The sequence below is a fragment of the Haliaeetus albicilla genome, chromosome 25 (genome assembly GCF_947461875.1).
Source record: "Haliaeetus albicilla chromosome 25, bHalAlb1.1, whole genome shotgun sequence".
NCBI classification, from domain to species: domain Eukaryota; kingdom Metazoa; phylum Chordata; class Aves; order Accipitriformes; family Accipitridae; genus Haliaeetus; species Haliaeetus albicilla.
This window is the reverse complement of record NC_091507.1, coordinates 1,011,720-1,026,556: the sequence shown is the minus strand read 5'-3', so window position 1 is coordinate 1,026,556 and position 14,837 is coordinate 1,011,720. Positions and strand designations below refer to the sequence as shown.

The 14,837-nt window shown below is 44.1% G+C and overlaps 1 protein-coding gene and 1 long non-coding RNA gene across 14 annotated transcripts in view; one reads left to right on the top strand and one right to left on the bottom strand.

Annotated features, from left to right (window-relative positions):
* Positions 1 to 4,454, bottom strand: part of AP1S2 (adaptor related protein complex 1 subunit sigma 2) — a 31,964-nt gene extending 27,510 nt beyond the window's left edge. For all 13 annotated transcript variants that reach the window (XM_069770329.1, XM_069770330.1, XM_069770317.1 and 10 more), the window contains exon 1: positions 4,276 to 4,454. In XM_069770329.1, the coding sequence (XP_069626430.1) occupies positions 4,276 to 4,454 (179 nt within the window). The remainder of the gene's footprint in view (positions 1 to 4,275) is intronic.
* Positions 4,455 to 6,277: 1,823 nt separating this feature from the next.
* LOC138681938 (uncharacterized) lies at positions 6,278 to 12,974 on the top strand. Its single transcript, XR_011322166.1, has 3 exons — positions 6,278 to 10,211; positions 10,685 to 10,883; positions 11,205 to 12,974. It is a non-coding gene; the product is annotated as an uncharacterized lncRNA (long non-coding RNA).
* Positions 12,975 to 14,837: the final 1,863 nt, after the last annotated feature.

Here is a 14,837-nt window from a genome sequence, read left to right as displayed (position 1 = left end):
GAGATAAGAACGGTTTAATAGAACAGAAAAGAAGAAACTAATAATGATAATGATAACACTAATAAAATGACAACAGTAGTAATAAAAGGATTGAAATGTACAAATGATGCGCAGGGCAATTGCTCACCACCGGCCGACCGACACCCAGCCAGTCCCCGAGCAGCGAAAAACCCTGCCCCCCCCTTCCCAGTTCCTAAACTAGATGGGACGTCCCATGGTATGGAATACACTGTTGGCCAGTTTGGGTCAGGTGCCCTGGCTGGGCATGAGAAGCTGAAAAATCCTTGACTATAGTCTAAACACTACTGAGCAACAACTGAAAACATCAGTGTTATCAACATTCTTCACATACTGAACTCAAAACATAGCACTGTACCAGCTACTAGGAAGACAGTTAACTACATCCCAGCTGAAACCAGGACAACTACCAAAGTTAAGCATTTCTTTTACAGTTTCTCATTTCAGCAAGGTTACGCCCTCCTAGTAGTTTTAGAAATTAACAAAAGCTTGGTACTGGTAATCCTCTAAGAAAAAGCTGCTGCTTCCTGATGCTGAAGTCCTCCTGCGCCACATGACCTAGAATGCTGTACAAAGAGGACCCCATCAAGTTAAAATAATCAAACCCAAGTACCTAATTTACTATAATCATTGTATTCAGTCAGTTTTACAGAGCCACCTAATTAACACCACAGTAACATGTTTAACAGATACAACTGGCAGCTAAGATGTACATAAAGAAAAATAGGGATCATGTCAACCGCTGGGCACACACCACTAGCCACAGGACTGCACCTTAGGTTCACAATACTTTGAGCTGAGGCACACTACTTGCAGAATGGGCTCTTTCATTGTTTCTTTCAGTGGGGAAGGGTAAAGAGAAAGTTGTAAAACTTATTTTTCCATAAGTCTTTAACATAACCTATGACTATGGTTATTTAATGTTACAGTGAAAGACAATCGCCACAACATTAAGGGCAGCACAAGTTCCAACAGTTTTGTAACTTCATACTGCAAACTGACACAAAAGCAAAGCCACAGTCCTTAATCAAGTTATCAATCAACAAGTCCCACAATCTCAGTAAACCAAGTGCTAACAAAGTAAAATTTACATAGAAATTGGTTATTCTGCAATTTCTGAATTTGACTGCAATATAACTCATACTGCCAGAAACTAAAATAGTGAACAGCTGAGATCTTCAAAGAAAAAAAAAAATCACATCCAATCATAAGTTCCTTTTTTTTAAGTAAAACTAGGAATTTTAACATTTAACACATTTCTCTGCCACAAGGGGAAAGCTTCATGAACTTCTACCCTGCATGCTCCAATACCACTACAGTTAGTTTTTAAAACAACAAAACATGTAAAGTTATCATTAACTGTGTTTGCTAAGTTTGAGCTGTGTGCAGATGAATCCCTCTCTATTTTCTTAAAGTGCAACTGTTGTTGGCTTCCAATGTTTGAATTTTTTTCTTTCCAGCAAGTCACTTCAAACCTCTATTTGTCTCTTGAAGTTAAAAGCTCACATCCTTTTTCAATCTTCTCGTGTCTACCAGTCTGAAAAACTGTCTTCCAAATGAGCTACAGAACACATGCATCCCAATTCATGAACCATGTCAAAAGCAGCGCACCTTTCCATCTGTGTTGTGTAGCACTAAAAAAAAAAAATTAAGGCCGCAACAACTGACCCTATTTTGCAACCATTATCAATGCTACATGTATGAAACCAAGGAAAATAAAAGTTAGTCACACACATTCAGATAGATTTTAAAACACTTAGTTCTATTTTCTTGAAGTTTCGTTCGGCAAGCATCCTATAAGGATGAAATGCTACAGAGCTAAGGAGGCTAATCAAAATAGTCCAGCTTTCTTGATAAATGTTAAGCATCAGAAACAGCAAAAGCTACTGGCTTGCCAATTTTGCATTTGAGTTCATTCTGTTCTTACAAAAAGGTACATCAATGAGACCCTCGAGTATACTTCTCATAATGCCAACTGTTCTTTGAGTTGCAGTATCTAGGTCAATTCTCTCTTACACATTGATAGTAAATACACAAGAACAGCACATCAATTTCAGCAATGCAAGACTCATAATAGCAATATGCACATGCAACATGTACAATAGCACCATGAACCTACTTTTATAGCTTATATTGAAAAACATTTGCACCAGGAGGTTCAGATCCTTCCCAGTAATAGATCAGACAAGAACAGATCTTAGTAGAGATGCTCAATAGCCTTTTGTCTGTGAGCAACTGGGAGCACCTTTTGCAATTTCACAAACCACACAAAGTTCCTGCAGGTGTTTCTTTTTTAGCCACCCACCTTTCAGAAAGTCTTAGACTTTGACTATTACAGTTGTCATCTTGGGATTATCTACTTTTGAGCTATAGCAGATCTGTCTTTTCTAAGCATCATACTAGCTGGTGCTCATCAACTTTAATTACAGCGTGATAACTGGAAAAAGTCCCACAAATGTAAAAGCTGTTAATGTTATCACATACAGGAATTTAAACTATCACCTGTTATACCCAGTTCTTCTGGTGATGTTTTACCCTAACAAAACATGGCAAAAAAGCAAAAGTAAAACAAGATTTGAGATGTTCATTAGCTTGATACAAGGTAATCTTAAGCAAGATTTCATAGGCTAACTGTGCCAGATTGGTTTGCAGACAGTGAAATAAACTACTGCAGTCAGCTGTGCACACCAGCAGTCTAGCAGATGGACTGCAGTCTACATCCAGCCCAAAATGGGCTGGATACATCTCCCAGCAAATTTCTTCATTTTCCTTGACCACAGAACCCACAGCACACTGAGATGCACAAACACCACAACTTTCAGCAACTCAAACGATCACACCCAAATTTCTACCAGTTCCCTAGACACAGAAGGACATGACAAGTAGCTGTTAACAGCAATAAACAGGGAGGGAGGGAAAGCAGCTGCGTGGAATCAACTCACCACCAGAACAGCTACTGCTGTTCAAGACTGGGCAAGGAAAGGAACAGACTGGCCTACTCATGCCTAATTTTTCTGATCTAGTCCCATAAAAGCCCAGCTGAAAGAGCACTTGCAGGCACTAACACTTAAGGGAGCACACAAAGGATTTGAGCAAGCTCATCTACATGTATGTACAAGAAGTTCTGTGAGGAAACCTAGAGGCAGAAGAAAAAATCATGTATGGTTTCTCTAACACAGCCTTACACACTGTTCCTCCTCTTTCCTCATCCTTGTGTTAAAGAACTACATGCATTAGATAGACTGGTAACATTCATGTGCATGATGTTACATGCACCAACGTAGATATGAAACCAGGACTTAGAACATCTAAACCTTTTTGATTCCACCCATTTGGTACACTGGAAAAGTTACAGACTCTTCACTTCAGCTCCAGTTCTCTGTCCTACCTACAGAAAGGATACGACAATATTTATTGTAGGGCACAAATTACTTACCATCTCGAAGAGAAAATGCATAAACCTTCTGAAGTTTATAACTAACCAGGGAAAGGAGATAACTCGAGCTTCCATAGCACCAGCTTTAGCTGGAAGAGATGCAGCCTACCAAATCAGGATGAGGATTAGTGTTACTTGTGGAGAAAAATATGCTCACACCACTACACTGCAATACATTCTAAAGATCAGCAGAAAGCTAAAAAATGCTTGCCAAATACTCCCAGAAAAGTTAGGGAACAACTGAGAAATGAAACTATTGCAAAGAAAATTACACAGTACTTCCACTAAAAGAAAGTTAGCCGTGATTTTTTCACTTAGGAGAAATGCCTTTTTGTTCATAGCAAAAAAACCCAAAAACACCAAAACACAAACTAGGTACTCTGAAAAATTATTTCCTTGTTTCTACGAGCCTTTAAAAGCAAGTTACGTTTTCAAGTGATTTATGAAGTCATTGCTTGAAGGAAATGTTTATAAAATTTAGTTTTTCTTTATCACCTATTAAATCTTACATGCTTTGCATTTATGTACTGCGTGAATCTAAGGAGAGTACCAAGAACCACCACTCCCTATAAAAGTAGGAGGAAACCTCATTTCTTCAGCACATTTCTAAATGCATGAGTGATTTTGCACACATGAATGATTCCTACTTGGTTATCAAATTAGATTCAAGGGAAAAGTCAGTCTTCTCCATAACCAGCAGAGGGAAGGAAAAAAACCAATAACAACAAAAGAAAAAAAAAAATCAACTTTCATTATTTTCTTCCTACTTATTACACTGTTTGTGATGTATGGCAATTATGAGGTTAGTGAGACAGAACAACCTTTTGTAGACAATCTTCAGGTCTCTCCACTCCAGGAAGCTGCACATTTTCGGTTTGCGGGCTAATACTGTTTGAACAAGTTCCCTTGTGATTTTCTTCTTTTCTTTGTCAGATAATGGGACATACCACTTCTGGAGTCTCAGTTTCCCCTGGCGACTAAAAAGCAACATAAACTGCATCTGTTGAATTAGAAGAAGGAAAAAAAAAGGATTAATCTCGGTCTCTTAATTCCAAAAAGATTTCTGTGAGGAAAACCAAACAGAAGGCAAGATAGCCATCCGAAGCCCTAACTACATTACGCATTTCTATAGCGGTGGCAGATGTTACACAAGATTTGAAAGTACCAATAATACAAAGGATTCCGCTGAACAAGGTCGGTCAAAGCAAAGATAGTAGAAAGCACACGCGAGTTTCAGAAACGGGTATCAGAACCACCAGGTAGCGAGTGAATACACCCAAATTTCAGACAAACCATATCCAGCACTGGTAGGGTTGCATTTGCGTATACTACAGAAAGTGACAAAAACCAGCACAGCAGTCTCCTCAAATACCCAAACTCATTTTCAATTCACCGGATTAGAGCCTTACAGCAGCAGCAATTTGCACTTAAGATCTTTCCGAAAAGCCTCCGAATACTTTAAAAGGCATTAAATCTCCCAACGGAGAGTCCTACGGCATAGAAAAGCCTAGTCTTTTCTCACATTACACAAAAGGAGTAGAGATTAAGTGCTTTCCCTGCGGTCCTATGTTCCAGGTCTCGCTTCCTCCAAAGGAGTGATGTTGCAATTATATTTTAAGAGGAACTTGTCGGCTGTGCTTTCCAGCAGCTGCAACATTAAAGGAAACGGCTTTTTTTTTTCCTCCCCCCCCCCGCCTTTTTCGCTCGAAGTTGTATTGGACTGAGGAAGTTTCCCAGGCAATACGACAGACGCGAAATACGACGAGAAAACCCAGCCTAGTCCCGGGTGGCAAGTCCGACCAGCGCCAGCACAGACAAGAGGCGGCGGCTCCGAAGCCCGGCGGTGCCGGGGCGCTCCCTCCCGCCGCCACAGCCCCCCCCAGCTCCCGCCGCGGCTCCTCCCCAGGCGGGAGCGGTCGCGGGCGGCCCGCCCCGGCCCGTGAGGAGAGCGGCGCCGGCTCCCCTCCACCGGGCGAGGGGGCAGCCGCCGCCCGTCCCGGAGGAGCGGGAAGGGGAAGCGCCGCCGCCGGGGCTGCGCCCAGCTCGCCACGGCTAACGGCCGCCGGGCCGGCTGAGGAAGGGGTCCCGCAACCCGCGGCGGGGAGAACACCTCCCGAGTCCCCGTCGCGACCCACGGCGGGCTCCCGCGTCCCGGCGAGGGGAGGGAGGCGAGACCCTTCTACGGCGCGGCTGTGCTCACCGTGCTCCCGGGGAGAACGAGGAGGAGAAGGAAGAAGAAGAAGAAGAAGAAGAGGCGGCGGCACCGCTACCCGGGCGGGCGCTGCTGCTGCCGCGGCGGCTGCCGAGCGGGACTGAGGGGAGGGGAGATGCCGCCGGCTCGAGCCCGGCGCGCGCGCGCGCGCCTCAACGGCTCCCCCCTCCCTTTTTTTTCTCTCTCTCTCTCTCCCCCCCCCCCCCCCGAGCGACGTGCGGTATTGGCCAATGAGAGGGAGGAAAAGTCGTCGAAGGCGGAGCTGGCGGCGGCGGTGGGAGGGGCTGAGGCAGGAGGTGGGGTTAGAGAACCTAACCCGCCTGGCCCGAATGAGGATAGGGCAACAGCCGGGGCGGCAACAGCCAACCGGGAAAGCGGAATGCAGATAGCGGTCCTCAAGCAGCCAATGGGCCGGCGAGGCAGGCGGTTGGGGAAATGACATCAGTCAATCAGGCGCCCAGAGAGCGAGGCTCCGCCTTCACCCGCCCCGTTGCCCGAGGCGGGCGGGCGGAGCGCGCCTGCGCCGCGCGGTGTTTCCTTCCAGCACGTGCGCGCCCCGTGGCGGGGGGGGCCGTTGGGCGGGAAGCTCTGGCCGTGAGGGGGGGGGGGGGGGGGAGGCGGGCCCGCCGGAAAGTTTTTTTTTCCTCAAAGTCACCTTGATTTGCGAGCGTTAATTAAGATTGGCAGGAGGAGCCGCCGTTATCCCTTCGGCGGTGCTGTGTTTTCGCAAATGCGGCTTTTATTTCATTTTTGTTTCCTACTCCTGTGTAGCTAAAGAGGTTTTCCGTGCCAAAACAGCTCGATCTGGGGGTTGGTTTGTCTGGGTTTGGGGTTTTGCGTCTTTTTTTTTTTTTTTAGCTCTAATGGAGGTAGGCTGAAAATACATGGTGAAATTTTAGTTGAAAGAAATTGAGATATGTGCCTCTTGGAGCCAAAGCGGGAGCACCTTATAAAAAAATCTTTTAAGGAGCTAAAGCTCTCTCCATCCTTGGTGCTCATCCCCCCACCAGCATTAAAGGTGGCAATAATCAGAAAAGATTACTTTAACCGGCTGATCCTTTAATGGTGTAACACAGTGATTGACAGGACTAGGGGAAAAGGTTGCGCTCCCCTCCGCAGCTCTCCGTTAGGAGCAGCTCCAAGTGCTTTGGGACGTGTCACGCTTTTATTACTTTTTATTACTGACACTTAAGAAAAGCCTATTCTTCTGGCTACAAAACAGCTGTGGCAGCAGAAACCAGTGCTGGAAATGCTTTTGTGTAAAAATGTGGATGGTCTGAAAGGAAAGCCAATTCTCTGGCGTTTCAAGGAATGGTATAATCAATTGTACTTGAGGAAAACTGCAAATATATTTCCCATTTTGTGATAGAGTTTATAACTGTAAGAGAAAGCTGACATGAGGACGAGGGGGCATGCGTGAAACCAAACTGAGTGGGTAAGGCAACGACAATATTAAGGTCACATAGAAAGTGAGAACTACAGTTCCAGGTGCTCGTTCCTGTCATAGTTGATGTTTGTTTAGCAGCCATCCTCTTCTCATTTGAACTTGCCTTTCATCAAGCGCAGGAACAGATGTGTATGGATCTGTTGTCTCACTTCCCTTGTACCATTGTATTATTTTGTCCTCAGTAGTTGCCACACATTGCAGCTCTGCTTGTTTCTTATGAGGCTATTCCATGGTCTAAAATACCCTGTTGTTCAGAAAGCTTTCAGAAATGATCTCTTTCCTATCTGCACTTCGCTATTCTTGAATTTAGCATCATGTATCCCGTGAGATCTCTGTTACGTGTGCATGCACGCTTCAGGTGCTTCTAGATCTTCTAAATCATTATTTTTAAGCCAGCAACCAACTTTTATTCCTCTTCATCAGAGCTACTTCCTGTATATTAGCATCATTATGGTAATGGAAGCTCAGAAATGAATTTCTAAAGGAGTCATACCAGACCTGTGTTATGATTTGTCATTTCCCAGCTCAGTGAAATATTTCTGCCTGTGGATCAAACCACACATTCTACAAATGCTTAGTTGATTGAAATCAGCTGAACTACCCAGATGGTTCAAGAAATGTATGTATTTTGGTGGCATAAAGGCAAAGTCTCAGAGCTCCACTGATTTTTTTTTTTTTTGATCCCGTATCTTTGTTTTAATTTTTTGTCAGATTTCCTGCTCAGTTTCAGTTTGTGGTTTCATCCAGTGATATAAGGGCATTGTTCCACTGTTCCTTCTCCCTCCTCTCTGTTACGTGGCCGGATTTCTTCAGACCTTAACTTGAAGTTTCTTAATTAAATCTCCTTCTGGTCAGAATCACTCTGCTATATGCAGTTTCAGGTGGTATGATAAGGCATGTAAGACCAGGGGTATGTTGGGAACTGTGTCTAGCCAGCTCTAGCTCAGCTGAAGCTTTCTGTCTTCCTCAGCCAGTCCTGCCTCCTCATCACTGTTCCAGTGGGAGGATGCAATTTTCTCAAGCCTGCCCAGATTGCCACTCATATTGTTAAGAAATATTAGTTGATCAGCTTAAATAAGTAAGTTTTAAATAGAATTAATCACTTAGACTTGTAATGTTGTGTGATTTAGTATGCTCCTCACTTAGCATGAGTAGCTAGATTTGCTGAAGCCTTAAGCTGCAAGCTGTAAACTTTCACCTAGATTTGCTGAACTTGTACTGAACTTCTATCTCTTCAAGCAAGACAAGGCCTTCAGGGCCAGCACAAACCAGAAGATGAGGAGGGTATAACTTTCAACAGCAACTGCAACCTGACAAGATAACAGCCTGCCTGGTGACAGTGAAGGAATCCAGTACGGAGTCAGAAGGTGTCAGAAGATCTCAGGCCAAAATCACTATTGGACCAAAGGGCACGTGAAAGGTGCGTGGAGATCGCATGAGGGGCAGATGCATAGTCCGTAAGGGTATAATTGCCTGGGAATTTCTTTGTTCGGGGTCCCTCCCCGGAGGCACCCAGCTCAAGCTGATCCTGCTGCTGTACCACTCTATTAAATTATTTTTACGAGATTCAATGCCTGAGATTCTGCTTCAGGAAGCCAAGGGTTCGAACTGTGGAGTGACTAACACCAGACACCCGGACTGAACTGCGCTTCTTTAACACACATGATTATTCTTTAACTCATTTCTCTCAAAACGAGCCTCCTTACTTTAAGCACTTTAAGGTGCTATTCCATGGCAGCTTCAGATGATATGAATCGCAACTTCTCCCACCCCCTCCTCCCATTCCCTGCCCTGTGTTCCCATCTCTTTTCCTGTGCTGGCACTTCGCTGCATCTCACACGGGGCATTGCCAACGAGGCTGGTTTTGGCTGTACAGGTGAGGATACAATAAACAACTAAGAGGGACAGTTTCAGGATCAAGTACCGCCGTCGGGAGAGCAGTGACAAGTGGAGGTAGTGCTGTCTTTTCTGTTTGTGCTGTTTCTTTCAGGAACTTCTGAAGACCTTCTGTTTGCATTTTGTTTCAGTGTTGCAATTTGTACTAATTACCCCCCTTTATACCAACTCCATCATTTGTTCCTGTAAGAAATAATCCTGTCACTTACCCATTGAACTAGCAATATACTGAACTAGTAATTATCAAATTGATAAAGATACATATGATGCTTAAAACAATAAAATAATAGCCTTTGGGTATTCCACAAACCCGTGACAATGCAAATGTCATGCAGTCTAATTTTAGACATGACACAGTGAGTCTTCTGTTCATTAGCCTTTGTTTATTGTCTTATAACCAGCTTTAACAAGGTGGATTTTAAAGAATGAGCTCAGTATTTTCGTTTCTAGGCCATGAATGATAACCCCCTTGTTTATTATGGATGGATTTTTTAACTGCTAGAGTTGTAAAATCCTTGGTATTCCATTTTAGATGTAAGGCAAGTCTTCAGGGGATATATCCATTGACCATAAGACATTTGGGGTCCCCAGCCAAGAGTTTGCTCTCTAGGTTATTTCCAGCATGACTTGAGACACACAAGAGAACTGCCTGGAGCTGGGGAGAGAGGCAGGGTGGGAGGAAGGAAGCTTATATCAAATAAGATTAAATTTGCTTGGGTTTGCCCGTTATGGTTTATGTCAATTCTTGAGGATTTTTGTTTGTTTGATTGGTTGCTTGGGTTTTTTTGTTTGTTTGTTTTTTTAATTAATTAGAATATGGTAAGTTTGTCTGGAATATTGGGTCTTGTACCAAAATTAATAAGGCCAACATCCTGGCATTTGGCACTTCATGCATGGTGTTAGTGCCAAATCTGAAGCCCCTAAAAGAATTTTGTTGTGTTTTCATTGTTAGCCAAAATGATGAGTGAACCAAGAGGCCTTTATGACATGAATTATTTATTAATTCCAATGGAAAGTTTGTTTACTATATTTTAACAGCTTGCCTTCCCCCCCCCCCCCCCCCCCCCCACTTCGGGAAAGCAACCCAGTCTTTAGTAAAGAAAGGCTTTGTTCCTGCATCCCTTTCAACCATCTCACTACTCGAAAGAGGAGGGCAACACACATTAAAAGTGTATACTGTATCTTTGCAGGTCTCCATTGAAGTAGGTGGTGGATATATGATTAAGACTCATTTTATTGTTAATTTATCTTCTTGATGCTCAATATCAGACTCCATTTTCATTGACTGAATAACTGTGGAGTCATTATGAAGGCAATAAGAACTGAGTTACTAGCCTTGGAAGTGATTACTGCTAGATTTTTGCCTCTTGAGCGCCTCCAAACAGGATGTTGCATTATTATATGCAATTCTCTTCCCTGATGTACTGTCTGAGCGTTGGCCAAACTATCAGTGTACCACTATGATTCATGCAGAACACTTAATCTCAGTGGAGCCAAAGTAAGTATACATGAGACCGTAAATGACAGTTTTCATTGTTATGCTCCTTTTTTTTAAGTGGAGCTCTCTCTCTCTTGATGAAATACTATTTAGGGTAATCTAGTAGTCTGATTGCTAGATGCTAGTAAATCATCAGATCATGCCTGGAATCCTTACCCGCCTGTCTTTTCTCTGTAGGTGTTACAGGTTTGCCTGCTAGAGACTTCTGGACATTAAAGTTCTTTTAAATATGATTGGTTTCTAAATGTCATGTGTGGCTCTCCCTCAGGAACATGGGTGTCAGGCCACACGTGTGATAGGCAGAGCTACAAAATGAGCATCATGGATGTTCGTCCTTTAAGTTGAATTTTCAGAGCTGAAGGAGTATTTTGAAACCGTAAGTGTGGTCTTCCAGCCTGGTTCTGAGAATTACAGAGCCTAAACCATGGCTTACACATGTCATTTGCTTTGGAAAATAAAACCCTGCTTTTGAAAGTATCTGAATATGCACAAATGAGGTAAGGAAATGTGGTAGCTGCCAGTCAGCAAGGGCTTCCTCTTATTTACCATGTTTATTAGCTTGAGCCTGGTGCAAGGCACAGCAGCTGTTTGAATAAGACATGCACAAGCCAGCTGGTAGCATTGTGTATGTTGGGCTAGTGAGCAGCAGATTTCTCTTTTTTTTACTTAGGTGATGTTCTTATCTTTCACTTTTCAGTGTTGATATTGGAGTAAGGCTTCGAGGCCCCAGAACTGAAGAAATGAACTGCTGTGCAGACACTTAGGAAGACATTTTCAGAACTCCTAATGCTCCTTCCTGCTCCACTGCTACAAACTGTGCCACAGCACAGCAAAGAATTGAATGGTTTCTGAAGCAAGTGTGTGAGGAAACCTGGCTTTTCAGCCTCACAAGGTAGTTGTTGGGAGGAAGGGGGAGAGAGAGGGAGAGAGGAAAGAAAGAGAGGAGGCTGGGATTTCTGAGACTGCGTCAGTACTTTACTTTGAGGAGTTGTTGAATAAAGCATCTTACATATATCTTGCTCATCCTCTGGCACTCCTAAGAAAGCAGCAGCTGCCACGGCACTTTGTGAAGTGGCTGATGCTGCAGGTTAAGCAGTACGTACTTACTGGATCCTTCCCCTCAGATGAAGTAGTACTTGGACAGGCTTGTGCCGAGCTGCTCCATTTTGCCCAGGGTGAGGAATTTTTTTTAATATACTAGAGTACAGCTCCGGATAGGACGCCTGTGAAGTCAGGCACATTCATAGTAAGACAGTGTGTAGGCTTTCTGGAACACAGTTTGATCACCCTAAATCCACTGAAGTCCTCATTTAGGCATACGTGTGCTTTTCTGTCCTTGCTATGAAACAAGTCCAACTGATGATCCTGTAAAGCCTCTTATCCAGCTGCGTGTGGAGCCTGGTCTAACATAGCCCAGAAGGTACTGCCTTTTGCACCAAGGAGATAATCCAGTTTCCAACTTCTGACTTTCCCAGATTCGCATATTGCTTTGTGCAACCGGGACAGAAGATACAGACTTGCATAGCATGTGTCCAAATTTTCTGGAGATAGAAACTTCACATGGAAACTTGGAAACTGATTGGAATATGAAATGGTAGCCCCAAACTAAAATGTTCCATGTTATAATCAGACTCCTAAATCTCCCAAGCTTCCACACTGATCTATAGTATTACACTAAGCTTTCATTTCACATCCTTCTGGAGAACTCAGTATAACTTCCTCTGTCATTTTAAAGAAAATATATTACAAGATCTGCCTAGTTCTTGCCACTACCATAAAGGGACGATGCAGGCTGTATCGTCTTCATTTATTGCCATTTTCTTTTTGGCTGAAGAGTTTAAAGAGGATGAAACTGGGGCAGCCAAAGGCTTGTAAACCGTTTACTCCCTAATTTTAAAGGCTCAAAAAGAATTTAAATGATGCCTAGATTTTGTGCTGGCTGTGTCCACATGTGTGAGAAAATTTCATCTGTGTGGATTCCCATTCAAGCCATCTAGACCACCTCTGTTGCCATTACTTTGTAAAGCCTATCTTTGCAGTGCCACCCTCGTCCGACCTTAAAGCTGCCAAACAGCAATTACAGCAAACGTGTTTGTTGGGGGGATGTGTGCATCAGTTGAAAGAGTGTGTACCTGGGATCTCTCGGTTTTGAAGGATTTTGAAGAACTAAAGAGCACAGGAAATGAAGCTGATGAAGCTCACCATGAGATCTTATGGAAGGCAAATGTGACCTTATAAACAAAATCTCTATAGTTGACTGTGTCCCTTTACACTTCCACATACTATGAAGCACCAAAATTTGTGTGTTCAGCTGTTCTGGCTGAGATCACATGTGTGATCATACAGAGGATAAGGATGCTGTCTGTTAAGTCCTCGTTGTGCCTCTGGGTTTCTTGATTGGCAAGTGAACTGATTTGGGACTTGCTTTGTATGCTCTGTAGGAGGGGATGGTGTTTGGGATTGTTACGGGGTTTGTGCGGCGTGGTTTTTTTGGCAGCAGGGTAGGGTCCGCAGGGCCGGCTCCTGTGAGAAGCTGCTGGAAGCTCCCCCGGCTCCAAGCCGGACCCGCCTCTGGCCCAGGCCGAGCCCCTCAGGGACAGTGGAAACACGGGTGGGAGAGCAGATTTAAGAGGGGAAACCTGCAGGGAGTGGGGGATTGGAACGGGAGAGGAACCCCTCTGTGGGTACCGAGGTCAGGGAGGAAGGCAGGAGGGGATGCCCCCGCAGCCCGCGGTGAGGCGGCAGGCTGTCCCCCCCAGCCCCTGGAGGGGAGCGGAGGCCCCCCAAGATGGCCGCCGCTCTGTGGGGAAGCCCGTGCTGGAGCAGGCTGGGACTGAAGGACTGAACCCTGTGGGAAGGACCTGCGCTGGAGCAGTTTGTGAAGAACTGCAGCCCCTGGGAAGGACCCACCTTGGAGAAGTTGGTGGAGGACTGTCTCCTGTGGGAGACACCCCACGGCGGAGCAGGAACGAGTGCGGAGTCCTCCTCCCCCTGAGGAGGAAGGAGCGGCAGAGACCAGGTGTGACGGACTGACCCCAGCCCCTGTTCCCTGGAACCGGGAGTGGGGCTGAGGTGGGAAGGAGGGAGGGCTGGGGAGAAGGTGTTCGAAGGTTGGTTTTACTTCTTAATATCCTTGTTCTGATTTGATTGGCAGTAAACGAAATTGATTTTGTTTCTTCCCCAAGTTGAGCCTGTCTTTTGCCCGTGACCACAAGTGGGGAGTGACCCCTCCCTGTCCTTGTCTCGACCCACGAGTGTTTCTTTATATTTTCTTCTCATCTCACGGGGGTGGGGGGGGAGGTGTAAGCGAGCGGCTGCGTGGTGCTTTGTTACTGGCTGGGCTGAAACCAGGACAGGGATACTTTGCGTCACTACTTTGTTTCACTCTTCACAAATTCATGAATGTCTTGTTGTCTTTGGGTATTTTACGGCTCTGGACTTGTTCTTAATCTTGTTTGATATCTTAGCTTTAGATCATTTTGTTCCTTCTCTTCATTCACATATCTTTCTTTTTAATATGTGTTCTGCTTCTTCTGGTACTTTCACACACGCACACATATACACACTTCCACTCGCACTCCATTAAGTCCGATGTTAATATTTCTTACAAATCACTGCAAGCTCCTCTTTCTTCCCTGAACGCTTTGTTCCTCAAGTGCAACCCTCACTCTTTATTTCCATCTGTATGGTAGCATATCAAATACAGGTGGAAGCCTGTTCCAGTAAGAAGGCCCCATTTACTCTCTGACTTTAGGATTCTGCCCTATTCCAATGGGTCATTAGTGGAACAAAGCCAAAAGGACATTCAATTATTTGCTCAAGTCTGAAAGGCCAGTGTTTCAAAACTGTGGAGTGTGCCACTAACAAGGATGAATCCTTTGGCAATGTATCCTTTCTACTGAAAATACTTGCCGTGTGGAACCTAAGACCCTTATTACAAATTCATGAATGATTTTAATCCATCCTGGCAGCTTTCATAAGCATTGCAGTCATCTGGAAGCAAAAAAGATCATTGGTTTGTGCAAAATAATACAGCTATGCTTATATTTGATCTAGCTCTCTAGTGGGAAAGGAATACTTAAACTTTTTTTAAAAAAATTAATCAAGAGACGTTTCTGCTATATTACATCTCACCAATCTATTTAGAAGTCATATTCAGTAAGAGATAATAACTCAACACAGAGCATCAACAAAAGAAAAAAAGATGTCTAAAATGTGCACAGCACTTGATGTGTTGGAGGAGTTGTAAAATCGTGTTGTAAAACTTAACTACCAATTGTCAGAAACTAACACACTAATAGGAGAATCTGACTATCAAGAAGTCCTTTCA